Source organism: Neophocaena asiaeorientalis, unplaced genomic scaffold, assembly GCF_003031525.2.
Source record: "Neophocaena asiaeorientalis asiaeorientalis breed wild unplaced genomic scaffold, Neophocaena_asiaeorientalis_V1.1 scaffold35, whole genome shotgun sequence".
Lineage (NCBI taxonomy): Eukaryota > Metazoa > Chordata > Mammalia > Artiodactyla > Phocoenidae > Neophocaena > Neophocaena asiaeorientalis.
In genome coordinates this window covers 1572092-1597137 of record NW_020172984.1, presented here as the reverse complement: position 1 = coordinate 1597137, position 25046 = coordinate 1572092, and the positions used below count along the sequence as shown (strand labels likewise).

General features: G+C 56.6%; 2 protein-coding genes across 7 annotated transcripts in view; one reads left to right on the top strand and one right to left on the bottom strand.

Annotated features, from left to right (window-relative positions):
* CELSR2 (cadherin EGF LAG seven-pass G-type receptor 2) overlaps positions 1-15140 on the top strand; it is a 25400-nt gene extending 10260 nt beyond the window's left edge. Inside the window, exons 3-34 of one of the 4 annotated variants that reach the window (XM_024742087.1) lie at positions 873-1095; positions 1514-1629; positions 1805-1893; positions 2286-2443; positions 2831-2994; positions 3159-3284; positions 3647-3813; positions 4085-4366; positions 4456-4630; positions 4872-5013; positions 5186-5306; positions 5733-5916; positions 6095-6196; positions 6955-7049; positions 7285-7494; positions 7956-8139; positions 8248-8376; positions 8462-8642; positions 8799-8966; positions 9066-9192; positions 9307-9507; positions 9820-9994; positions 10318-10430; positions 10574-10653; positions 10742-10868; positions 10980-11102; positions 11696-11823; positions 12054-12142; positions 12255-12449; positions 12588-12758; positions 12891-13125; positions 13570-15140. In XM_024742087.1, coding sequence (XP_024597855.1) covers positions 873-1095; positions 1514-1629; positions 1805-1893; positions 2286-2443; positions 2831-2994; positions 3159-3284; positions 3647-3813; positions 4085-4366; positions 4456-4630; positions 4872-5013; positions 5186-5306; positions 5733-5916; positions 6095-6196; positions 6955-7049; positions 7285-7494; positions 7956-8139; positions 8248-8376; positions 8462-8642; positions 8799-8966; positions 9066-9192; positions 9307-9507; positions 9820-9994; positions 10318-10430; positions 10574-10653; positions 10742-10868; positions 10980-11102; positions 11696-11823; positions 12054-12142; positions 12255-12449; positions 12588-12758; positions 12891-13125; positions 13570-13591 — 4802 coding nt within the window. In that variant the 3' untranslated portion in view covers positions 13592-15140. Of the gene's footprint in view, positions 1-872; positions 1096-1513; positions 1630-1804; positions 1894-2285; positions 2444-2830; positions 2995-3158; positions 3285-3646; positions 3814-4078; positions 4367-4455; positions 4631-4871; positions 5014-5185; positions 5307-5732; positions 5917-6094; positions 6197-6954; positions 7050-7284; positions 7495-7955; positions 8140-8247; positions 8377-8461; positions 8643-8798; positions 8967-9065; positions 9193-9306; positions 9508-9819; positions 9995-10317; positions 10431-10573; positions 10654-10741; positions 10869-10979; positions 11103-11695; positions 11824-12053; positions 12143-12254; positions 12450-12587; positions 12759-12890; positions 13126-13569 lie in introns of all 4 variants that reach the window. The other 3 variants (XM_024742090.1, XM_024742089.1, XM_024742086.1) reach the window with 3 other exon arrangements.
* A 2482-nt stretch (positions 15141-17622) lies between these two features.
* Positions 17623-25046, bottom strand: part of PSRC1 (proline and serine rich coiled-coil 1) — an 8608-nt gene continuing 1184 nt past the window's right edge. Inside the window, exons 1-8 of one of the 3 annotated variants that reach the window (XM_024742091.1) lie at positions 21258-21433; positions 20704-20763; positions 20555-20612; positions 19673-20114; positions 19197-19311; positions 18858-19106; positions 18441-18534; positions 17623-18277 (exon numbers count right to left, since the gene is read on the bottom strand). In XM_024742091.1, the coding sequence (XP_024597859.1) occupies positions 18274-18277; positions 18441-18534; positions 18858-19106; positions 19197-19311; positions 19673-20114; positions 20555-20612; positions 20704-20763; positions 21258-21384 (1149 nt within the window). In that variant the 5' untranslated portion in view covers positions 21385-21433 and the 3' untranslated portion in view covers positions 17623-18273. Of the gene's footprint in view, positions 18278-18440; positions 18535-18857; positions 19107-19196; positions 19312-19672; positions 20115-20554; positions 20613-20703; positions 20764-21158; positions 21230-21257; positions 21434-25046 lie in introns of those variants that run through there. The other 2 variants (XM_024742093.1, XM_024742092.1) reach the window with 2 other exon arrangements.

The window sequence follows — 25046 nt, the reverse complement described above, 5'->3', positions numbered from 1 at the left end:
GAGGGGAGGGAAGTCTTTGGCCAGGAGGAGGGGGTAGGGGGGTGCTTAGAGTAGGCGAACAACAGTTTCCATGGAAACTGGAGCCTGTCACTAGGCACTGGAGCTGAGAACCTATCTCTAGAATCTGGGAATGGGGAGGGAGAGAAAAGCGTGGATTTTTCTATCTGATATTGTTGGAATTTTCATCTCCTCCATTGAATCCTGGTCTGCTCCCAGGGCTCAGTTCCCTACTCTGTCAGCATCTCCCAAGTGCACGGAGGTCCTCAATCTGGACCCCAGGGCTCAGGGTGGGAGTTCCCTGCCCCATTTCTGGAAAGTCCCCAGCTTCCTGCCCACACCATCCCATAACTCCGACAAATCCAAGTGGAAGCCTGGTCTTATCCCCAGGGAGGGAAACTGATCTTGGTGCCTGACAGGGACAAAAGCACCAGTGGGAGGGAGGGAGGAAGCAGGGGTTGGCAGCAGCCCACATGCTGTCCTGCAGGCCCTTCCCTCCATGCGCATTCACCCCTAAAGGGGCCAGAACACCCCTAAGCTTGCTTGGTAGCCCTGACACCAAAGGCCGCTAGGACGTGGCCCTTATAATCAGGGACCTCGTGGGCCTGTGCTCTCGAGGTCCAAACAGGGGTATGGAAGGGACTGGGAGCCTCAAGGAACTCGCAGGACAGCCATATGTGGGATTGTGGTGAGAACAGCCCAGTGTGCCACACACAGCGCAGAATGGCTGAGTTTGCACATGAGAGGAAGTGGGGATGCCTGGGAGAGTTTGGGGGTATTATGGGGGTCACAGGAGACCACGGAGGGATCACTGGATGCAAAAGAGTCCCAGTTCCCCAGGCACTTGGTGCTCACCTGCCTTACCTCTCGCCCAGGTGAGCACTGTGAGGTGAGTGCCCGCTCAGGCCGTTGCACCCCGGGTGTCTGCAAGAATGGGGGCACCTGTGTCAACCTGCTGGTGGGCGGCTTCAAGTGCGACTGCCCATCCGGAGACTTTGAGAAGCCCTTCTGCCAGGTGACCACGCGCAGCTTCCCCGCCCGCTCCTTCATCACCTTCCGGGGCCTACGCCAGCGCTTCCACTTCACCCTGGCCCTCTCGTGATTGTGAGTTCCTGGGGGTTGGGGGTAGGGGCCGGGGCGGGGGGGAGTCTGGTGCCTCCTGTTCTGCGGACGAGGTGGGAAGTCAGGCAGCAAAAGTACCCAGAAGAGGTTGTTGGCAGAGCCAGGTCTGCACTTGGAACTGCCTGTGCAGTTGGCCAGCAGGCCTCCTTCACCCACCAGGGCCGTCTATGCTCCTCCCAACCCACTCTCAAGGGTGGGAGCTAGGATGCCAAGGTTCTGCTTCTGGTCCTGGTTTGGGCTCATCTTCCACACTCTAGCCACATGGCCCATAGCCTCGGCCAAGGAGTCAGCCCTCTGGAGAGTCCTGAGTAGGATCAGGGCTGGTTAGGTGGCTGGGGTGCTGGCATCCAGGTGGGTGCCCCATTGCGTGCCCCCATCGTCCACTCCCACTCAGGTTTGCCACCAAGGAGCGTGATGGGCTGCTGTTGTACAATGGGCGCTTCAACGAGAAGCATGACTTTGTGGCCCTCGAGGTGATCCAGGAGCAGGTCCAGCTCACCTTCTCTGCAGGTGATCCCGCTTGCCCCATGTCCTTGCCCATCTCCTAGAGGCCCCGTGTCTCTCGGCCCTTGACCCCAAGTCACACACTCTCCCAGCCAGATCTGGGCCCAGCCCAACCATGAGCATCCCCTCCCCATTCCCAGCCCTCATCTGGTGTCCCAGCTCACCTGGGTCCTTTCCCCAGGGGAGTCGACCACCACCGTGTCCCCGTTCGTGTCCGGAGGGGTCAGTGACGGCCAGTGGCACACAGTGCAGCTGAAGTACTACAATAAGGTGGGTGTGGGAGGAGGTCAAGGAGCTGGGGGGTTCTGTCCTCGGCTCAGGTGCTCACCTAGACCTGGGTGGCACTGCCTGCCCAGGGGCTGGTCATGGCACTTCTGGCTGAAATGGGGGAAGGGAGGGGTGGAACTTACCACCTTGCTGGGCATTCCCATTCCGCTGGGTGGTGTAGATGCTTCCTGTTCTAGTAGGCAGAAACTTGAGTAGACGCTGAGGAAGGTAAAGCGTGTAAGTCCTGTGAGCACACATCAGTGTGCATGTGTGTTTGTGTACACACACACGTCTCTGTGGGGGGGGGTGTACACACAGGGGGTGAGTTAGTGCCTGGCCCGTGACCTGAGTGGCTCGTGCCCACTCTTTCCATCTCTGCCCTTCCCTGTCCACAGCCGCTGTTGGGTCAGACAGGGCTCCCGCAGGGCCCATCCGAGCAGAAGGTGGCTGTGGTGACCGTGGATGGCTGTGACACAGGCGCGGCCCTGCGCTTCGGAGCTCTGCTGGGCAACTACTCCTGCGCTGCCCAGGGCACCCAGGGTGGCAGCAAGAAGTAAGCAGGGGAGAGGGCTGGGGCTGCGGTGGGGTGTGGGCCAGTCAGGGAGGGAGGGTTGTAGGGGGGCCTTTGGGGGCCCTGAAATGGGGACCAGTTCAGACGGGGGTCATCCCTCACCTTGCTTCGCTCTGCCCCTGCTCAGCCCTCTGCGGGGGCTGGGGTGGGAGGCGGGAGTGGGCAAGATTGGGGGACTAGAGCTGGGCCCCGTGCAGCGGTCTGGGGAGGGGTGGGTATCAGATGAGAGCAGCTCCGGTTGAGGCTCCCCTTCCCCTGGCTGCTCTACAGGGCCCCTTGGGCTCCTGGCCTGGTGGCAGGGCTCAGGGAGGAGGAAGAGCCGGAAGCACCCCACTCTCCCTCATGTCGCAGCCATTTTCGCTCCCCCAGGTCTCTGGACCTGACAGGGCCCCTGCTGCTGGGCGGGGTGCCTGACCTGCCTGAGAGCTTCCCTGTCCGAACCCGGCACTTCGTGGGCTGCATGAGGAACCTGCAGGTGGACAGCCGCCATGTCGACATGGCCGACTTCATTGCCAACAACGGCACCGTGCCCGGTATGGGGGCTGGGGTAGGGGCGAGGCCAGGGGCCCTACGCAGAGAGGAGGGGTGTGCCTGCTGCGGGAACCCCTGCACGTGGCGGGTCTCAGAGCCCCCTCCAGCCACTGCCACAGGTTTTCTGTTGGGAGCCTCCACCTGAGTGCTCTTCTCTCCACTCTAGGCTGCCCTGCCAAGAAGAACGTGTGTGACAGCAACACTTGCCACAATGGGGGCACCTGTGTGAACCAGTGGGATGCCTTCAGCTGCGAGTGCCCTCTGGGCTTCGGGGGCAAGAGCTGTGCCCAGGGTAGGGGGCAGCCCTCAGAGGTCGGGGCCTGGGAGCTGTCAGCACTGCTGGGAACACTGGCAGTGTCCTGGCAGGCACTGGGCAGGGACCAGCTGAGCTGGGCTGTGGGTAGAAAAGCGTGTCTGGGCAGAGCCTTGAGAGGGTAGCAAGGGAGACAAAGGGCCCAGTCAGAGGCAGGCCTGGGCACAGTGTGGTGCGGGCCCAGGGCAGGTGAATGCTCTGGGGGGCGGGGCTGCCGTGGAGAGTGGGCACTAGGAGGGACAGTGCCCTACCTCCCAGGGAGCCGCCCCTGCTGAGCATCATACCCCCTGGGGCACTTGGGCGCTCCGCCTCTCAGAGTCTGCCTTTGTCTGTCTCCCCAGAAATGGCCAACCCGCAGCGCTTCCTGGGCAGCAGCCTGGTGGCCTGGCATGGCCTCTCGCTGCCCATCTCTCAGCCCTGGCACCTCAGCCTCATGTTCCGCACACGCCAGGCCGACGGCGTCCTGCTGCAGGCTGTCACCAGGGGGCGCAGCACCATCACCCTGCAGGTGATGCAGAGAGGGTTGGGGCAGGCGGGCCCCGGCCAGGGTTGGTCAAAGATGGCTGGGCGGGGCCTTTCCCTGGAAAGAAAGGCAACTAGGTTCGTTTGGTGAATCACTGCTGCCATCTCTTGGGCCCAAGGGAAATAATACCTTTTCCTCTCTGGCCTCAGCTGGGCAGCAGGATGGGTTTGGTGGTCCAGGAAGGAGGACAGTGGGCTGGAAGAAGAGCCCATTAAGGCAGTCTGCTGACCCTCTTTTCTTCTGGTGCCAGCTTCAGGAGGGCCACGTCGTGCTGAGCGTGGAGGGCACCGGACTCCAGGCCTCGTCTCTCCGGCTGGAGCCAGGCCGGGCCAATGATGGCGACTGGCACCATGCACAGCTGGCACTGGGAGCCAGTGGGGGCCCCGGCCACGCCATCCTGTCCTTCGACTATGGGCAGCAGCGGGCAGAGGGCAACCTGGGCCCCCGGCTGCATGGGCTACACCTGAGCAACATTACCGTCGGGGGAGTGCCTGGGCCGGCCAGTGGTGTGGCCCGCGGCTTCCGGGGCTGTTTGCAGGTAAGCCTCCTGCCCTGCCTTCTCATCTCCAATAGCTGGAGGCTGGAGGCCCGCTCCACAAAGGGCCAACACTACCTTGTCCCTCCCAGGGTGTTCGGGTAAGCGAGACGCCCGAGGGTATTAGCAGTCTGGATCCCAGCCGTGGGGAAAGCATCAATGTGGAGCCAGGCTGTAGCCTGCCAGACCCCTGTGACTCGAACCCATGTCCTGCCAACAGCTATTGCAGTGACGACTGGGACAGCTATTCCTGCAGCTGCGATCCAGGTATGCCAGGGATCCAGGGAAATGGGGCAGGTTAGCAAGTGCGGGGCGGCGACAGTTCACTCTGGCTCTGCCGTGTGACCTGGGGCTAGTCACATCACCTCTCTGAGCCTCTCCTCCTGCACTACAAAGCCAGAGCCAGCTGGTATAGCTGCTCAGGATAGAAGGGGATGGATGAAGGCAGGTTTGAAGAAAGTGCCAGGGGAAGGTGGGGATTGAGCCTCTCCTGTCCTTCTGGTCCCAGGTTACTATGGTGACAACTGTACTAACGTGTGTGACCTGAACCCATGTGAGCATCAGTCCGTGTGTACCCGAAAGCCCAGTGACCCCCATGGCTATATCTGCGAGTGTCCCGAAAATTACCTTGGGCCATACTGTGAGACCAGGTAAGTGGACCATTGCAGGCAGCAGCAGGTCCCAGTGGCACTGCCTGTGTCTGCTGTGTCCCTCAGAGCACTGAGAACCTGGCTGAGCCACAGCCAGGCTCAGAAGGGCCACACATGGCTACGCCAGACGGGTGGCAGAGGGAGCCCATGTCTGCCTGGTCCTTCTCCGCAGGATTGACCAGCCTTGCCCCCGAGGCTGGTGGGGACACCCCACGTGCGGCCCATGCAACTGTGACGTCAGCAAAGGCTTCGATCCGGATTGCAACAAGACAAGCGGCGAGTGCCACTGCAAGGTGACAGCCCCGGCCTAGGCCTCCATAGCGGCTGCCTTGGCCTCTGTTCTGTACCTCCTGGGCCCTTGCGGGGGACAATGAAGGAAGACTCTGCAGAGAGCTGAGGGCTTATGCGCCTTTGCTCCACTAGGGCGGGCAAGGGGCTGTTTGTCCTCGTGTGTCTGGGGTGTGGGGCGTCCAGGACCTATACTTAACCGGTGAGCTCTGGGTCAGCTATACTGGCTGTTTGCAGCCTGTTCTGATTGGTGTCCAATTGATGGATTAAACTCCAAAACATTACCAGTTGTTACATATTTTGAATGTACCATTCTTGGTGGGGACCTGAGGTCAGGGAGCCTCTCTCCAGAGGGGCTACAGTGAAGGATCCATGAGCATCCAGGGAAGAGAGCCTGAGCCAGTGATCCCATCCTCCCTCTCCCCTCCCAGGAGAACCACTACCGGCCCCCTGGCAGCCCCGCCTGCCTGCTGTGTGACTGCTACCCCACGGGCTCTCTGTCCCGAGTCTGTGACCCTGAGGATGGCCAGTGTCCATGCAAGCCAGGTGTCATTGGGCGCCAGTGTGATCGCTGTGACAACCCTTTTGCTGAGGTCACTACCAACGGCTGTGAAGGTAGGGCTCTTGCGGTAGATGGGTGGCCCTCCCTGCTGTGTGCCAGGCCCTGGTGTCCCAGGGAGGCCAGGAGCAGGGGCTGGTTGCAGGCCTGAGGCTGCACAGGGAGGTCTGGGGAGCCTGGCCAGAGCTGTAGGGGGACAGTTGCTCCTGAGTGACGGTGTGTGCTTCCCTGCAGTGAATTATGACAGCTGCCCACGGGCCATCGAGGCTGGGATCTGGTGGCCCCGTACCCGCTTCGGGCTGCCTGCTGCTGCCCCCTGCCCCAAAGGCTCCTTTGGTAGGTACTGGAGGCCCAGAATGTGAGACTGAGGACTTGGCCTTTCATCAGTGGGGTGAGGGTGGGGAGCCCCTGGCTACTGATCATAGGACCCCACTTTCCAGCCTCCAGGTCCTGGGGACTCCATATCCCATGCTTCCTTGGCTCACTGTTCCCCTGCTCCCAAGGTTGCCTAAATGAAAGGTGGGCTCGTAACAAAAGCGCTAAAAAACCCGCATTGTGCATGGCACAGGGCTGGGTGCTAGAGATTCAAAGATGAGTCACACAGGGTTCCCGTCCTCAGCTCACCACCTAGTGCTGGAGTTATGCCACTAGAAAGATGGTCTGGGGAGTAGGGGAGGCGAGGTGCTGTCCCAGGCGACCCAGCCGCAGGATGGGGGCTGGCGCTGGTCCTTGGATTGACGATGACCAGAGTTCAGAAGTAGAGAGTGAGTGGCAGAGAGCTCAAGGTGGTGGCTGGAGAGGGACAGCCACGTCTGGGGCCTCAAAGGGACCACGTGTGCTGCAGGACCACGTGTACTGCAGGACCACGTGTGCTCCTGTAGCCCTTTTTTGGGCTGATCCTACAGAGGTTTTGGCTCTGGTGTTCTCTACACACGTCTCCCTGTTTTCACCTGCAGTACAGGATGGCAGGGCCCTTGTTTGGTTGTCTCCTGCCTCTGGTCCATAAGGGGCTGGCCCCCAGGAGAACTCAGCCAGGTCTCGGCAGCCTCCTGTCTCCCCCCCTGAGGCCTGCCCTCCTGGCTGCCTTCCCCCAGGGACTGCTGTGCGCCACTGTGACGAGCACAGAGGGTGGCTCCCCCCAAACCTCTTCAACTGCACATCAGTCACCTTCTCAGAGCTGAAGGGCTTTGTAAGTGGAACTTCTCATCTCCATCTCCTTACCCCCGCCCCCTGCCCTGGCCCAGTGTGACCTGCCTGCCTCCCCAGCTTTGAGAAAGGGGACTCTGGAATTCCAGCTCCTGTCTCCCAGGGCCCCCACCTGGAGCCATTTCTCCCCTTTCCTGAGTCCTTTTACTCTAGAGTTCCAGTTCTACTCTCTGGGTACCTCACTCCTGTGCTGACCCCCCAGCCTATCTTGGTCCCAGGCTGAGCGGCTGCAGCGAAACGAGTCAGGCCTGGACTCGGGGCGCTCCCAGCGGCTGGCCCTGCTTCTGCGTAACGCTACCCAACACACGGCTGGCTACTTCGGCAGTGACGTCAAGGTGGCCTACCAGCTGGCCGCTCGGCTATTGGCCCACGAGAGCACCCAGCGAGGCTTCGGGCTGTCCGCCACACAGGATGTGCACTTCACCGAGGTGGGGCTTGGAGGGGGCAGGAATGGCTGGGTGGGTGGAGGTCACGGTGAGTGAGCCTGCTCCTGGCCACCTGGGGGCAAAATGGGGGGCACTCCCCACCCCTGCCTTTGGGGAGCTCTCAGCCGGCATGAGGCCCCCATGAGACCCCCTGAGCCATGGCCCAGCATATGGGTAATTTAGAGCACCTCTTCCTAACCCTTCTCATAGCAAGGCACCCGTAGAAAATAATGTTTGTACTGGGGCCCGGTCTGATCAGGCTTCTCGGAGGAGAGGCCCTGCCCATCGTGCCAGGACAGGGAGGAACCAGCATCTAATAACATCTGTGTGGGAAACTCTTAGAGACTGAGGAGGAAGGGTTAGAGGAAGGGGCATGGTGGGGGGGCGAGCCAGGCTGGGGCCTGGTGCTGGGGACGAGGAGTGAGGCTGCAGGCACAGCCCACCGAGACCGTGCCCTCCCCCAGAATCTGCTGCAGGTGGGCAGTGCCCTCCTGGATGCAGCCAACAAGCGGCACTGGGAGCTGATCCAGCAGACAGAGGGTGGCACCGCCTGGCTGCTCCAGCACTATGAGGCCTACGCCAGTGCCCTGGCCCAGAACATGCGGCACACCTACCTAAGCCCCTTCACCATCGTCACGCCCAACATTGGTGAGGCTGCTGCCAGGGTGGGAGGGTCCAGGGAGAGTCTCTGGTAAGGGCAGCCGTGCCAGGGGCCTGCCCACCTCACCGGGGGTCTGAACTGTGACCTCTCCCTAGTCATCTCTGTAGTTCGCCTGGACAAGGGAAACTTCGCTGGGGCCAAGCTGCCCCGCTACGAGGCGCTGAGAGGGGAGCGGCCCCCGGACCTTGAGACAACGGTCATTCTGCCTGAGTCCGTCTTCAGAGGTCAGTGGGGACCAAGGGGTGGGTCAGGGGCCAGGCCAGGGCATCTGCGCAGGACCCAGCTGAGTGGACAGTGTCCCCATCCCAGAAACACCCCCCGTGGTCAGGCCCGCGGGCCTTGGAGAGGCCCAGGAGCCAGAGGAGCTGGCACGGCGTCAGCGGCGGCACCCGGAGCTGAGTCAGGGTGAGGCGGTGGCCAGTGTCATCATCTACCGCACCCTGGCTGGGCTGCTGCCCCATAACTACGACCCAGACAAGCGCAGCCTGAGGTGAGCGGCTGGGGAGACGAGGAGTGGGGCGGGGGAGCGGGTGGGGTGGGTGAGGCACAGAGAGGGGCCAGGGCTTGGGGGCAACTCAGAGTGATTGGGGCGTCCTCCAGTCACACGACTACCGTGGTGACTGTGTGCCCGCCTGCCCCGCGCCAGAGTTCCCAAACGCCCTGTCATCAACACGCCCGTGGTGAGCATCAGCGTCCACGACGACGAGGAGCTTCTGCCCCGTGCTTTGGACAAGCCAGTCACGGTGCAGTTCCGGCTGCTGGAGACGGAGGAGCGGACGAAGCCCATCTGTGTCTTCTGGAACCATTCGATCCTGTGAGCCTGCACTGCCCTGACCCCAAGGCTTTGGGCGGAGAGCTCAGGCCCCCGGGCACCCCACCCTTCTTGTCTCCTGACCCTGCCTCCCTCACGCAGGGTCAGTGGCACAGGTGGCTGGTCAGCCCGAGGCTGCGAAGTTGTCTTCCGCAACGAGAGCCACGTCAGCTGCCAGTGCAACCACATGACAAGCTTCGCCGTGCTCATGGACGTGTCCAGGCGGGAGGTTGGACCCACCAGGGGTAGCTGCAGAGCTGGGGATGGGAGCCAAGGGCACTGGACTAGGTGCTCAGGCCCCGCCCTTCCTAATCCCTCTGGCTCTCTGCCACCCACCCTGCAGAATGGGGAGATCCTGCCACTGAAGACGCTGACCTATGTGGCCCTAGGGGTCACCTTGGCTGCCCTACTGCTCACTTTCCTCTTCCTCACTATTCTGCGTGCCCTGCGCTCCAACCAGCACGGCATCCAACGGAACCTGACTGCCGCCCTGGGCCTAGCTCAGCTGGTCTTCCTCCTGGGAATCAACCAGGCTGACCTCCCTGTAAGATGTTCCTCCTCACGCAGAAACCTTCCCCAGTGCCCAGCCCTCTCAGGCTCCCATATACGTCCTCCCCAGCGGCCCCCTCAATCCCTGCTCCTGCAGTAGTGACTGAGCCAGCCTAGTGCCTGGCCCCCAGTTTCCTCCTTTCTAGCTCCCCCTTACTTCCCCAGCACCCTAGAGGTACCTTCCTCTGGCCCAGACTCCCCCTGAAGCACCTCCCAACACCCAGGCTCTCCTCCCCTGTCTGGTGAGAGCAGGACCCACACTCTGGGTGTGCCTTGGTCACTGACTGGGCGCGGCCTGGGCCCTCAGTTTGCCTGCACAGTCATCGCCATCCTGCTGCACTTCCTGTACCTCTGCACCTTTTCCTGGGCTCTGCTGGAGGCCTTGCACCTGTACCGGGCACTCACCGAGGTGCGCGACGTCAATGCCGGCCCCATGCGCTTCTACTACATGCTAGGCTGGGGTGTGCCCGCCTTCATCACAGGTACCCCCACCCCCGATCCCGGGCCTTGAGGTTCTACATCCCTAGGGCCTACGTCCATCTTCATTGCCACCTTCTCCCACTCCCATCCCAGGCCCAGAGGCCCACATCCCTATGCCGGGCCAGGTTCTCCACAAGTATCCCTCTGGTTTAACTCAGCTATTGACACCCCCACTCAGGGACAGGGTCCCCCATCCTGGAGAGGACGGCATGGACAGATGGTGGGCAGAGAAGCCTTCATCCCCTGCACCTGGCCCTAGGAGCCCACTTGACCACCTGACTGATTTCCAAGCCCCTGATCACCTCTTTCCCGCTGCTGTCACCAGGTCTAGCCGTGGGCCTGGACCCGGAGGGCTATGGGAACCCTGACTTCTGCTGGCTCTCCATCTACGATAGGCTCATCTGGAGTTTTGCTGGCCCCGTGGCCTTTGCTGTCTCGGTAAGTGCTGGAAAGCGGCTGGGGGCGAGCAGGCTGAGTGTGACCTCAGGATCCCCTTTAGGAACTGCTGAGGGCTCCATAGGGTGAGGTGGAAGCTGTCTGTTCCCTGATGGTCCCCCTCACACGTCCCCCTCCCCTGCTAGATGAGTGTCTTCCTGTACATCCTGGCGGCCCGGGCGTCCTGTGCTGCCCAGCGGCAGGGCTTTGAGAAGAAAGGCCCTGTGTGAGTATGGGGTGTGGGTGCCTTGGCAGTGGATGGGCATCGGCATGGGGGGCCTCACGGCCAGACTCACAGCCCACCCTCTCCCCAGCTCGGGCCTGCGGCCCTCCTTCGCTGTCCTCCTGCTACTGAGCGCCACGTGGCTACTGGCACTGCTGTCTGTCAACAGTGACACCCTCCTCTTCCACTACCTCTTTGCTGCTTCCAATTGCATCCAGGTACCTGGTCCGACCCATGCCCTGTGGGAGGCCGGTGGAATTGTAGGTGGGAAGCTTGGGTACGAGGTGCCTTAATAAGCACTTAGACACTTGCTGCTTCTTGCCTGTCAGGGCCCCTTCATCTTCCTCTCCTATGTGGTGCTTAGCAAGGAGGTCCGGAAAGCACTCAAGTTTGCCTGTAGCCGCAAGCCCAGCCCTGACCCTGCTCTGACCACCAAGTCCACTCTGACCTCGGTGAGGGAGCCGGGGTCAGGGAGGTGAAGGGGTCATGGGGAGTTGAGGGGAAAGAGGCGGGAGGGACAAAGGCTCTGCTTTTGTCCCACTTTTTCTCCATCCTTATATCCTTTCCTGGAAGGAGGAAGGGGTGGTGAAATGGTATGTGTGGCCTGGGAAGAAGGGGCCTGAGGTCGGGGAGGGGGATTTTTGACTTGGGAGGGATGGGAGCGGAGCTTAGAATAGATGAGGGAGTAGCTAAGACAGGTAATCAGGTCATAAATGCCCCACACCTGAGAATCCCTTGTGCCTCTTGGTAGATCTTCTGTGCTTCCCAGAATGCTCTCAGGAGATAATTCCTGGTGCCATCTTTTGCCAGCAGACCCTTATACAGCCGAGTCCAGGGCACTTGGGTTGCGTCGAACTGGCACAGCTATGGCAGAGCTACAACACTACTAGGCCCTGAAATGGGGGCAGCAAAGATGTGGGGCCTCTCTCTTCAGTCCTGGGCATGTGGTGGGGAGAACTTAGGGCAAGCTCCCTCAGCCCCTCCGCTTTCCTGGGGCCACCCCTTCCGGCTCACCCATGTACTGACCTCTCTGTTCCCTGCCTAGTCCTACAACTGCCCCAGCCCCTATGCAGATGGAAGGCTTTACCAGCCCTATGGAGACTCAGCAGGCTCTCTGCACAGCGCCAGCCGCTCGGGCAAGAGTCAGCCCAGCTACATCCCCTTCTTGCTGAGGTGAGCTCTGGTGATGGGACAGTTGGGGAGGGGAGAAGGGCATCGGGCATGCTAGACCCAGGCCAGGCTGCTAGGAGTTGGGTAGCACACACCATGGCCGACACGGTGGCAGCTTGAAGTGGAAGCAGTGAGGAACATGGGGAAGGAACTGGAAAACCCAGAACAGAGAAGAGAATGGGACACCGGGTGAGGGGCCAGGCTGATGCCTCCATCATGTCTTGTCTTCTTAGGGAGGAGTCCACACTGAACCCTGGCCAAGGGCCCCCTGGCCTGGGGAACCCTGGTGGCCTATTCCTGGAAGGTCAAGACCAGCAGCATGGTGAGGACGGAACCTCCTGACGGCCAGCGGTGGTGGAGGCACAGCTGCCTAACTTTTGTTGAGGGTGGGCAGTGGCGGATGGGCTGCCTGTGACCTCTCCCGCACTTCCTAGATCCAGACACAGACTCTGACAGTGACCTGTCCCTGGAAGATGACCAGAGTGGCTCCTATGCCTCTACCCACTCATCAGATAGTGAGGAGGAGGAAGAGGAGGAAGAGGCAGAGGCCACCTTCCCTGGAGAGCCGGGCTGGGACAGCCTGCTGGGGCCTGGGGCGGAGAGACTGCCCCTGCACAGTACCCCCAAGGGTGGGTCAGCGCAGGGTTGTGGCCTTTGGGGGCAGTGGGAGGGCAGAGGGGCTGGGATTCCTGGGAAGCAAGACTAGGGTGGTGACTCTCCTAGCCGTCTGTCTTCTCTGGGCCTCATCTACTTCCTTTCTCCACCAGATGGGGGCCTGGGGCCCGGGAAGGCCCCCTGGCCAGGAGACTTTGGGATCGCAGCAAAGGACAGTGGTGGCAATGGGGCCTCTGAGGAGCGGCCGCGGGAGAATGGAGATGCCCTGCCTCGGGAGGGGTCCCTGGGTCCCCTTCCAGGCCCTTCTGCCCAACCTCACAAAGGTGAGCGGGGTACGTTCAGCTGCATGCTCCCCCATCAGCAACCTCACTCCTCACACTGGCCTGTGGCTGGCAGGGCTCTCGAGGGCAGCTCCTTCCACCTGCTCCTCATGGCACCCGCCCTCCGGCCCACAGGCATCCTTAAGAAGAAGTGTCTGCCCACCATCAGTGAGAAGAGCAGCCTCCTACGGCTACCCCTGGAGCAGGGCACAGGGTCTTCCCGGGGCTCCTCAGCCAGCGAGGGCAGCCGGGGTGGGCCCCCTCCCCGCCCTCCACCCCGGCAGAGCCTCCAGGAGCAGCTGAATGGGGTCATGCCCATCGCCATGAGCATCAAGGCAGGCACGGTGGATGAGGACTCGTCAGGCTCGGAGTGAGTGTGGCTGGGTGGGCGGGACAGGGTGCAGCCCCACAGAGGCCCCACCTCCAGGCCTCCCAGGCTGCTCTGGTGGGCGGCGGCGGAGTGCGGCCCAGGTCCCTTCAGGCCACATGCCCACAAACATGACGCCCTGTGGGGTCAGCCCAGCCCAGCATCGGGCAAAGTGAGGGAGGGTGGGGAGCTGGGGTTGCTTTTCTGTTTCCTTCTTCTGGTGAAAGCTTCTCACTGTCTCCTCTGCTCTGACTAACCCTCTGTCTGCCTTTTCTGTCACTTTCCTTTCCTGCCTCTCCAGATTTCTCTTCTTTAACTTCCTGCATTAACCCTGGGCCGGTGGTTCCTACACCCTGAGGCTCCCTTACGCTCCCCAGCTGCACTCATGCTCCCACTCCTGTCTTGTGCTTTATCCCGCCCCTGCTCCCCCTGCCTGCCTGCCTGCAGCAGCGACGAAACATCCATCTGAGGAGCCTGGGCCTTGCCGGGAGGGGCACCCACCCCACCCAAGGCCATCTAGTGCCAACTCCCTCCCCCACCATCCCCCTCACTGCACTTTGGACCCTTGGGGCCAACATCTCCAAGACAAAGTTTTTCAGAAAAGAGGAAAAAAGAAATTTAAAAAAGGAACTCCACTCTTCATGACTTCAGGGATTAATTTTTTTTATACGCTGGAAATTGACTCCCCTTTCCCTCCCCGAAGAGGATAGGACCTCCCAGGATGCTTTCCCAGCCTCTCCTCAGTTTCCCATCTGCTGTGCCTCTGGGAGGAAAGGGACTCTTGGGGGACCTGCCCCTCGTTTGCCATCACCAAAAGGAAAGGACAAAGCCACATGCACCCAGGGCATCAAGCCCTGCGGGCCGCACCGGGCAGGCCTCAGTGCGGTGAGGGCGCAGGGCCGTGGGCACTCCTCACCCCGCCTGTGCCGCCCCTTCCAGGAACTGAAAAAGCCCTGTCCGGAGAGGGGGCAGAAGGACTCAGCGCCCCCAGACCCCCAAATGCTGCATGAACACATTCTGAAGGGAACCCATGCCCCTGGGTGGCGGCCGGGCCACCCCAGCCCCTCTCCTTTCCCTGGACTCTGGCCGTGCACTGCAGCCCGGGTGTTTGCTCAGTTCGCTGACCCAAAAGTGCTTCATTTCCCTGCCCGCCCCATGCTGGGGAAGGCCAGTCATGTGTTGAGCTTCTTTGCTATTGTGTGGGTGGGACAGGGAGGAAGAGGACTGATGGGGCTGGCACGGTTGCCCCGTGCTGTCTCCAGCCCAGGTCTCCAGTCTGGGTTCCAGGGTCCACTCGCCCTCCTCTGAGACCAGACAAACCCCACTGACCTGCTGTGGCCTCTGAGACATGTTCTATTTTTATCCCCTTCTTGGAATTGGCTCTCTTCTTCGAAGGACCAGGTCCCTGTTCCTCTTTCTCCCCCCTCACCACCCAGCTCCCTGCGAAGAGAGAGTTAATATATATTTTTTATTTATTTGCTTTTTGTGTTGGGATGGGTCCAGTCCCAGGGGGTCTGATGTGGCCATCAGTCAGGTCGGGTGTGTACCCAGCAGTCCTGGCGAGGGGGCCTCAGGCCCTTCCCCTTGCTCCAGGCTGTCATCTCCCCACCTCTCCCTCCCTCCTCAGTTTTGCCAACTGCTGTTCATCTGAGTCACCATTTATGCTGAGCATGTATTCCAGACTTGTCACCCATTTTCCTCTGGAGCAGGTGGCTAGAAAAAGAGGCTATGAGTAGAAAAAGTGTTCCTATTTCTCATTTGTAAGGCTGGTCTCTGGCTTTTCTGCCATGGATTCTTTCCCTGGCCTCTCCCCTCAGCAATTCCTGCAAAGGGTTAAAAACTTAACTGTTTTTTACTACTGATGACTTGACTTAAAAAAATACAAAGATGCTGGATGCTAACTTGATACTAACCATCTGATTGTACAGTTTGATTGTAACTGTAAATATGGTAGCATTTTGTGCTTTGTTTTTTCAGTTCTCCATGCCACTGAATAAAACTAGTTCTCTGCGGGCTGAGCACTGTCATCCTTTCCTCCTGTGTGGGGCCCTCTCCTTCCAGCGCGGGGAGGCCTGGTCGCTGGAAAACACGAGCAGGCAGGGCCCTGGAAGGGCCAGGTCAGGGGACTCAGATATCCTCTCGACACCCCGAGCAGTGTCCCCCAAATAGCCTCAGTACTGAGCCCACGTCCTGGCATTTCCAACGAAGATGTGGCTGTTAGCAGGAAAGTATGCTTCTCACCAGGACAGGAGGGACTTGTACGGCTGGAGAGGCTGCACAGAGCAGGCAGGATTCCAGCCCAGCCCCTTAGGGCTGAGTCCCGTCCTGGGAGCAGAATTCAGGAGGCAGGGAGGGCTGAGAGGCTGGTGGGAATTGAAAGGTGCTCAGTGACTAGGTACATCCTAACTTCATTCCTCTGGGCGGTCCCGTGTTTTTCCCCATCGGAAATGAAGCAACTACTCATACTCTAGCCAGCTGTGTGCTCTGCCACATTACTTCTGTTCCCAAGTTTTGTGTTTTTCAAAGGTCTGTTCAACAAACTAGATAGGGAGTTCACATGGGGGCCATAGAGGGGAGTTGTTAAGAACAGAAACCCCGGAACCAGACTGAGTGACTTAATCTCTCTGAGCCTTAGTTTCCCTGCCTGCAAAATGAGGATGATAATGGTTTGTGACTAACTGAGCTTTTATGAGAATTAAATGAGTTGACATATGTTAGTGCTTAGAACAGTTCACAGTGCATAGTAAGAGACCAAGAAACCCTGGCTTCCTTCCCTGGTGCTACTGGGGAGGGGGGTGAAGATAGAGTGCATAAAGAGGAAAGACAGAAAGCTCGACCCAAACGGAAGGAAGTAAGCAGGTAGTGAGCCAGAAGGGCAGCCGTGGCAGGCAGGCCTCCTCCCCCGCAGATGCTGCCTCCTGAACGTTGCTTAAACAGATCTGCAGTGGGATTGGAGGGGCAGTTAACGAAACCCTAGACTGACTTTGAGGGCGAAAGGCACATGCCTTGCCTTGTCCTTTTCGGCCACCAGGTGGCAATAGCACGCGGGTCTGCTGCTTGTTTTGCCTCTGAGGACCCACCGGGGCCTGGCTCACACGCAGGCCACACAAACATGCCATCTGCTGGCCACATCTAAGCGTGTGTCTGGGCTTGCTTCTGTCAGACACCAGTGCAGGACGCGGTTGGGAGACGCACCTGAGGTCTTCCTGCCCCTGCCAAATGTTCTCCAGAGCCAGACACTCAGTGTCTGTCTCCACACACCCTCCCCCAACTCAATGCTTGGAATCCCAGAGGCTCAGGGAAAGGTGAAAGTGTAGGCAGCTGTCACTGCGATATAGGTGAATGTGTTAAATGAACCTTAAGATCAGCTATAAAAAGAAGAAAGCCACTGGGTGGGGGGGTGGGGGCCTGGCCCAGGAACAGGGGAAGGGCCTTTTAGTGCCTCAGAAGGGGGCCTATGGGCATGTAAACCTGGGGGGGCGGGGCACCAGCTGGAACTCACTCCCTTGGCCCAGTTGCCTGACTTCCTTAAGTCAGGGCCTGGCCTCCAAGGAGGAAAAGTCCTCTCAAAACTCATAAGGAATTGGGCTGGTTCTGGCATTTCCAAGAATCGAAGGCTGTGAGAAAAGGGAGACCCTCAGTTAATCTGTTAAATGAATCTTTTGTCATTCATTTAACAAACACCCCCCCCATCTTGCACTCAAATATTTTTTCAATAAATGAATAGAACTCTCCACCACATACAAATCACAACACTAGGCACTGCAGAGGTGTATAAATCCTGGCGCCAGCCCTCAAGTCTAGTAGGGGTAAGAAGAGGAGAACGCCAACAATTCTAAAGACGTAAGGCAGAACATAACAAGGTGTTCAGGCACCTTCTGCCTGAGGCAATCAGCAAACCTGAACACCAGGGTACCCACCCGAGGGCCCCCTCATCCCATAAGTACAGCAGACAAGATGCTGAATTCCTAGGAGTATCCATTCTCTTGCCAGGAAAGGACACCCACGTTTAGAATACAAATAATAATTTACCAAGACCCTGGTTTGATAGCCTCACACACTGTGAATTAAACTCTACTTAGGGCTTCCCTGGTGGCGCAGTGGTTGAGAGTCTGCCTGCCGATGCAGGGGACACAGGTTCATGCCCGGGTCCGGGAAGATCCCACATGCCGTGGAGTGGCTGGGCCCGTGAGCCATGGCCGCTGAGTCTGCGCATCCATAGCCTGTGCTCCGCAACGGGAGAGGCCACAAGCAGTAAGAGGCCCACATACCGCAAAAAAATAAGTAAATAAACTCTACTTAAGTTGATCTGGACCTTCTAATAACATATGAAGCCTGGAAATGCCTAGAAAAAGGCAGCCTGTTCCCATCGAATGCCAACAAGGGGGCTAGTCATAGCCTGATTAGCTGGAATCTCAAGGGCCTAAGGCCTATTCAGACCCCTGCCTGGGAAGCCCATCCTGGCTCCCTCATTGGAATTACACAGGAGTTTACTCCAAATTTGTTAGAAATTGGAGCAGGATTTACTTCCACATGTATTCAGAATATAAAAATATACTCATTTTATTTTAGAAAAATGCAGACCAATGGAGTAAGCTTATCATAAACTGGCCTGTTAGGAGTCATAGAATTCACAGGAAACAAGTTCTGGAGACCAGATGCCTGCCTCTGCCTCTCCAAACAGGCCTGAGTCCAGTAGAGGATGTTATTCAGGAGGACTGCTCCTTGGAGAGCACGGAGGTTAGCTACAGAGGCCATTCACATGTAAATGTCCATCGAACCAAAGCCTGGGATGAAAATCAAACTCTGTGGAGCTGGACGCAAGAATGGGGGTGGATGAGGACAAACCACTCTCGAGCATTTCTTATTTTCTGTTTAACTTCACCACTGGGAGGCAACCTCTTTTTCCTATCTTGTTTCAACTGAGAGTTTGATTCCCCTCCAGCTCAACCCGAATCCACCCTATCTCCCACGGTCTCTACTCCTGGGGCACCAGCCATGGTGGCAGCTCTTCCTTCTATCCCTGGGCCAGAATCTGCTGGAGTCAGGCCTGCCACCAAGGAGAGAGCTTGGGAAGCTGAATATAGAGGTGAGTCCAGGCAGTGACTATAGTAGTTTGCTACTGAATTCTTGCTTGCTGTCCTGATCTCTTTACCTAAAGAGACAGAAGAAGGAACTGCTTTAAATTGCCCTTCTTTCACAAGCCCATTTGTCACCAGCTGAGTTCAAGTTCAGGAAGAATGGGACTCCCTGCCCCTCCAGGCTCCCCTTGTCATCCCCATCAAGGGAGAAAGAGACAGCATCTCAACGTGTCTTACCTGGTAGGTCCTGGGACTGCAACTTTCCTGGGGGGCTGCAGATTGCTGCGACCGGCACCAGGGATGGGAAGATTTGGTCGCTGAGAAACAGGAACTTGATGGGTGTTAACAAAAGACATGAGTTAGCAGAAGGTTCAAGTGACCTTCTCAAAAAGAAATACTGGATGAAGGCAGAGTGAGTTTGGGATTAGTGCCTTTCTTCCCACCCAAGATAAAAAACATATGGTATTTGAAAACTGAGGCTCAAACTCTGCCCAGGCCCACATTCTCTCCTTAACTCAGCCTTCCCATCTTCAAACAGAGCTGTAATGAGGGTGGAGAAAGTCACTGCTACCAACTCTGGGAGGGTGCGTTCATGCTGGGCAGGGGTAGGTACTCTTCCTCCTGATTTCTTATCCTTATGGCCACTCTTCTCACCTCTGTGCCCTGCGGCACTTGGTCTTGGAAGTCCTTTCCGAGCTGGCAGGGAATCTGGAGGAAGGGCACCTTTGCTGGATGGTACACTCCGGCCGGTGAGTGGCATCCTGCTGGCAGGCCTGGGAATGGCCGACGGAACAGGCAGTCGACTGGAAGGTTTAGCAGCTGCTCCCTGTGGCCGAGACAGGCGCTGAGAGTTGCTGGTAGAAGGCTGTGGAGCCAAGACTGGCCTGACAGAGGTAGGTGGGCCTGGTGGAGAGGAACAGAGGAATTTTAGGGTCAGCTCCGCATCCTCCCTCCTCCCACTCACCCACAGCTTTGCTGCCCAGGTCTTCTCACTTGCTGTTGCTCTCCCACTGGGCCCGGCTTTCCCCCGGACTGGAGGAGTTGATCGGGCAAGAGGAGAAGATGCTGGGCTTTTGGATGCAGGGAACAGATTGCAAGTGGGCGACTCCTGAAGCACAAAGAGAGGGGAAAAAAAGGACAAGAATGGAAAAAGAATCTGTTCTGCTGGCTGATTAAGGGACAGAGGTGGAGAGCTGCCTAGATCCCAGTAAGGAAGAGCAGAAGTTAGCTGCCAACATCATCATCATCATCACCAATGCCATTTATTGAGAGCTGACTATAAGCATTATAGAGCTCACGCACAGACGCGGTGGTAAGTGCTTTGCTTACGGTACCTCGTTTAATTCCAACAATCCTATGAGGTAGAATTTGACTATCTCTATTTTACCAACAAGGAAACTGCTCTATGCCTGCACTGAGTCAGGCACAGTGTCGGGGGCACACATCTAACCCAAACCCTCTACACTCACCCTCTTCATGCTGGAGGGCCTCTTTCCAGATGTTGCTCGAAGAGCCCTGACTGACACCTTCCTATCACTGCTCCGGAGTCGGGGTGTCAGGCTGCTTGGGGAGGGAGTGCTCCGAGATAAAGAGCTCACGGTGGGCAGCAGGTCTCGGACAGGACTGTCCTTGAGCACAAAGGTCTCCCGCCGAGGGCTGGGCTTCACCCTTCGAGGCCCCGGGCCCTCACCGGTGTTCTCCCGCTCCTGCAGGGCACACTGTTCCAGATGAGCTGCCAGCCGGTTGGCTTCACTGAGGATTTCTTCCAGCTTCTCTGGGCTGAGGGGGCCTAAACTGAGCCTCAGACTCTGGGGGGCAGGGGCCACTGCATTTGGGTCACTTCGATGGGAGAGACCTCGTCGGAGGGGTTTCTCCGGAGTCACCGACACTGCTGTATCTTCTTCCTCTCGACTGAGAAAGAAAACAAATCAGGCACCATGCCCACATGGAAGAGAGCAGGAGACTACAAGGGAGACTGGGCAAAACCCCCACTACAGAGCTAGGAACACAACCCCAAACCCTGATACCCGTGCTGGCTGTGAGATCTAAGTGATGTGACAGCCAGTTCTAGGAGGCCTTCAGCACTTACTGACATTGGGAATTATGCCAGGATGTACATGAAGCAAATCCACTTACCCTTCTTCTTAACACCCTGAAATCTCGTTCCAGCTTATCCCTTCTCCCCTTCCCCAGTAGTGTCATAGGGGGCGAAGTCAACCAGCCACCCAGAAGCCCCAGTGCACCCAACCTTGCTAAATTACCAATCCAGACCTAAGGGCCAATAATTCAGCAGTAAGGTGTTAGAGACAACCATTGTTGGAAGAAGGTAAGTAGGATAAAGAGTCTACTACCTGTCAGATGGTGACAGCCCCCCAAAGTCCAAGGTCTCATCTGCTATAAACTTTACATCTGTAGGGGAGGAAAGAAGGAATGCCAGCCTTTGGTCCCTAACACGGCTCTCAATCACAGGGCCTCATTCTTCCCTGCAGCGTTTCCTCACCTTCTTCTAAATCTTCCATGTTCCAGCCAGCAGGAGCAAAAGTCAGCTTAGACCCCGGAGCTGGAGAGAAAATATACCTTTCCTCAGGTCTCCATCCTGCTCAAGGCCTCCCAGCTAGACTCGGTGCAAGCCAGGGGCTGGGAGTCACGCTGGAGGTAAAGCAGGCGTTCCAGCAGCGGCACCTGCCCCTGTAACTGAGGTACTCTTACCTCCGGAGCAAGTCCGGAGCAAGTGCCGAAAGATGCTCCCATCCTCCCATCTCCTTCCGCACATTGGCCCCCGCCCCACTGCGACCCGACCTCTTCTCGCTGGGGCGGTCTACGCGCCCCATCCTCTTCCCCGCCACCACCCTCCGGGTTCTTCCTCTCCCCAAGCCACCTTTCTACTCCCCGCGGCACCACGCCCACACCACACCTCCACGCCACCCTCAGTTTTCACTTTCTGACTCGCCTCACCTCCCGCGGAAGGTGTTTTCCTCCCACAACCTAGTCCCGGGAACCCGCTCCGAGGGGGCGGGGCTCCTTTCGAATCTCTCAGGCCCCACCCACTCCTACCACACGCGCTCAATGATTGGTGAAGGCCAGCATCCTCCGCCCTTGTGGGGCAGGGCAGTGGAGGGGTTGCCGGCCGGAAGTCCGAAGGTGCGGGCCGAGTGGAAAGGCGTTCCAGGGAAGGCTTCATTTGGAGGGCTGAGGCGAGGAGGCCGCGAGCGCGCTTGCTTGCCCGGGAGACCTTGTTCGGCTTCCCTCCCGGAGCCGAGCCTGCGAGGGGCGGGACCTCGCGGCGACGCGCGAGGGAACGGGCCAATGAGTGAGAGTTTCGCGACCTGCCGTCCCCCTCTTCTCCGCCCCCTCCTTCTCGTGCGGGGCAGAGCTGAGCTTTGACGCCCCTTGCGGCGGTCGGCCCTAGAGCTAACGCTCTGCCTGAGGAAATTCGTTTTATTGGGCTCACTCGGCTCACTCCATTCGGAAGCGCAGTGTTAGCCTGATCTCTCAGGTGTATTCACGGAAGCAGCTAAACATTTATATTTTAGGTATATTGAGGTTCTCTAAGACGTACATCTGCCATCGGCTTTTTAGGCGAGAACATTCGGAACCTGAGGCATCCAAGGTGTGAAGAAAACTATGGCCTTTTCAGACAAGGAGATTTGGGTTCAGATTCAACCGTGGCTCCTCTGTTGACAAGTATATTGAGTATCTTTGACCTCTCTGAGCTTATGTTTGACCCCTCGCTTATCTAAGAGGATCGTGACCGTCGCAGTCCATGGTTAGGATAGTTATGAACATCAAGTTTTATACCGTGTGCCTTCCTCTAAATTAAAAGCTGTGGTGTAAAAAGCTTAAGCCTACTTATTAGGGATTTTCTTTGTTGTTTCCAAGGGTTGCCTGTGAATAGACTGGGCCACCGGTCTTCTCAGAAATATTCTAAAATTTTTAAGTTAAAAGTCCCGAAAAGAATGGTTGAAGAGCTTTCCCGTAAACAAAGAGCCTAAGCTTTTAGTCTCCAGAGTTTATGACCGTTATTTTGGAGGTTTATAGGCTTTTTGTTTACTTCCTAGTTTTTAGTTGTGAAGTTGAGGTGGTGAGGTTGGCAGGAGTGAGATGTTACAGTAATAAATGCCACAGGGGGCAAAGGAGGCTTGGAATTTAGTGGTGTGATAAGGGAGAGGGTGGGGAGACCCAGAACTTGCAAGCTTGTGTGAGGAAAAGCTGAGAGAAGAGGATTGCCTCTTTTTCCGTAGGTTTCCTGGTGACAGTGGAATTTTAGTTGCTTGCAGTTTTCAAATTCTTTGGAGGTAAGAAAACCAGAGCCAGTAGCTTCTCTCTCTTTAGGCAGGTAGTGGAGATCAGAGGGAAAGAAGCTGTTAATTAACTGCATTCCGTCTTCCCCTAGGAGCAGCCTGAGTAGGGAAGTTCTTCACCCACCTTCAGATAAGTGGAAGAGGCAGTTTTAGCAAGTTGGAAGTTAGTTTCTTCCAAGGAAACTCATCTCCAATTTTCTGTCACCAAATTATGATTTTGAAAGCTGTTGAAGAAAAAAAGCAATGGATCTGCTTTCTCTTCCATCAGAATGACAACAAAGCCAGAAAATATAGATTTCAGGCACAAGAATTCTTCACTCAGCGTAAGGCCACTAATCTGGGAAATAACGTGTCCCCCTCAGCTCAACTCCAAAATGGTATGTATGAATAAGAGTTAAAGATTTTGGGTAAATTATGAAGAAATGAATTAATGAAGAAAGTATACCCCCTCCCAGGCACATGGTAAGCCTTAGTTGAGAAGGTACTTTGAGCATAGTGTTGAGTGCATAAATGATAAACTTAAGGATTCCAGTGCAGTTCTCCTTGAATGCCGGGAAGCCTCTTGGTCACTGTGTACGTGACTGGCTGGCTCGGGACTCTGGCCCCTGCTCCCTGATGGCCCTCTCAACATTCTCAGCCGGCGTTCCGCAAGTGCCTTAGACCCTACAAATGATTTGTGTGACTATTTTCTCAGTTTTCCCAAGGATGCTACATAACTAGTAACATTCTAGATGCATAGGAACAGGTTAATTTATGACATACAATGAATGCCTTGGGGCATTGGGACTTTCTCATAGAACTCCAGTTGAGAGAGGCTGGAATAGATGCTTGGCCTCAACTGAAAATAGGCCTTTGGTCTGAACAGAAAAGCTCTTCACACTCAGCCAAAACATACCCACTTCCTCCTCAAAACCTTGCCTTGTATTTACTGCCTCCTAGAAAGTTTTTCTATCTTAAACCCATGATTCCAACCCAGACCGAAACAGTAGGGGTCCCTGGGTGAAAGAGATAAGAGGAAATAGGGAAGACTTGAATTCAAACAGATGTGATTCAAATCTTAGAACTTCTACTTTCCAGTTACATAACTTGGAGCAATTTATAAGCTTCAACTCAATCATTTGTAAAATGAAGATTAAAAGAGATAACGCCTGATGCGTAGAAAGCTGTTTCAGTTATGTATTATTGTGCAACAAACCACCCAATATTTAGTGGTTTGAAACTACAGCAACTATTCATCTGCTCATGATTTTACAGCTTGGGCAGAGCTGTGCAAGGACAGCCTGTCTGTACGTGAGGAGTAGGTTGGGTTTGACTAGGGTTGAGGGGTCCAAGGTAGCCACACATGTCTAGGGCTGTGATGCTGGCTGTCAGCTGGGATGCTTGGTTGTCCTCCACGTGGCCTCCCATAATTCAGTAATCTATCCTGAGATGCTTTACATGGGAACTGACTTCCAAAAGCAAAAGCAGAGACTAGTAGACTCTCAACTGGCATAGCATCACCTCCACTACATTCTTTTGGTCAAAGCAGGGCACATGTTCAGCCAAATTCAAGGGGGGAGAAAAAGACTCCAACTCTTGGTGGAAAGAGCACATGACCATTCCAGGATGGGAGGAATTGTTGCTATCTTTTGCAGATTCCATCACAGAGTGCCTTCAGTATCTTATTTGTTATAGAAATGAAAACATGTAAGCAAGAGCACATCACTTTTATTCTTTCCCCAGGGCTTAATGAGACTCTGCACTGGTTTCTTCACTATCTCCCAGCCCTCACATCTTAGTGCTCTGTCTTTAATTAGCTATGTGTGTATCTATGTGTCCTGCTGTCTGTGTCTCTGTGATAGATGTGAATCCTGTTTTCCAACTTATACTGGAAAGCATAGAGAGGAAGAGAGCAGGTCATCTTGAGCATCCCCCTTTGAGCACCTAATACTGTATAGAGTTGTCATAGACTGTCTAGAGAAAAGGACAGTGTTAGGAACCTCTGTGGAAGAGAATGTAGTTATGGGAAGAGAAAGAGGAGTCTGGGGGCCTGCAGATTCCATACAGTCTGGCTAAAGGATTCCAACTTTCTCCATGGTTTTCTATATAGAAAGGCTCAAACAGATGGACACTTATGCAGCGAGGATCCACACCTTTATTTAGATTAGTCCAAACAGACACTATGCTGGAGCTCCTTAAGAACACAGTCTCTCCACAGGCTTCCTGGAGGCACAGAAAAGAAAGGGTATGTTGTGGCCATAACGGCAAACAGTGAGAGCTCGTCCAGGCTGCTGAGGTGACCTCCTTTCATGGTCCCTGGGTCCTGTGCTCTGAATTCTGTATTTACCCTGCTTCGTTGCTGGCACTGACCAGGAGAAATGGAAAAGGGCACTAAGAGTAACAAGGATAACACCAACACAACATGACATTAACCTTAACCTTAACCTTAATGCAGAGAAGGAATTGAGGGATGGCGAGAGAACTGGCTGTGCAAGCCAGCTGGCAGAGAGAGATCTCCTGAGAAGCTTGTACTATTTTTTTTTTTTTTTTTTTTTTTACCAGG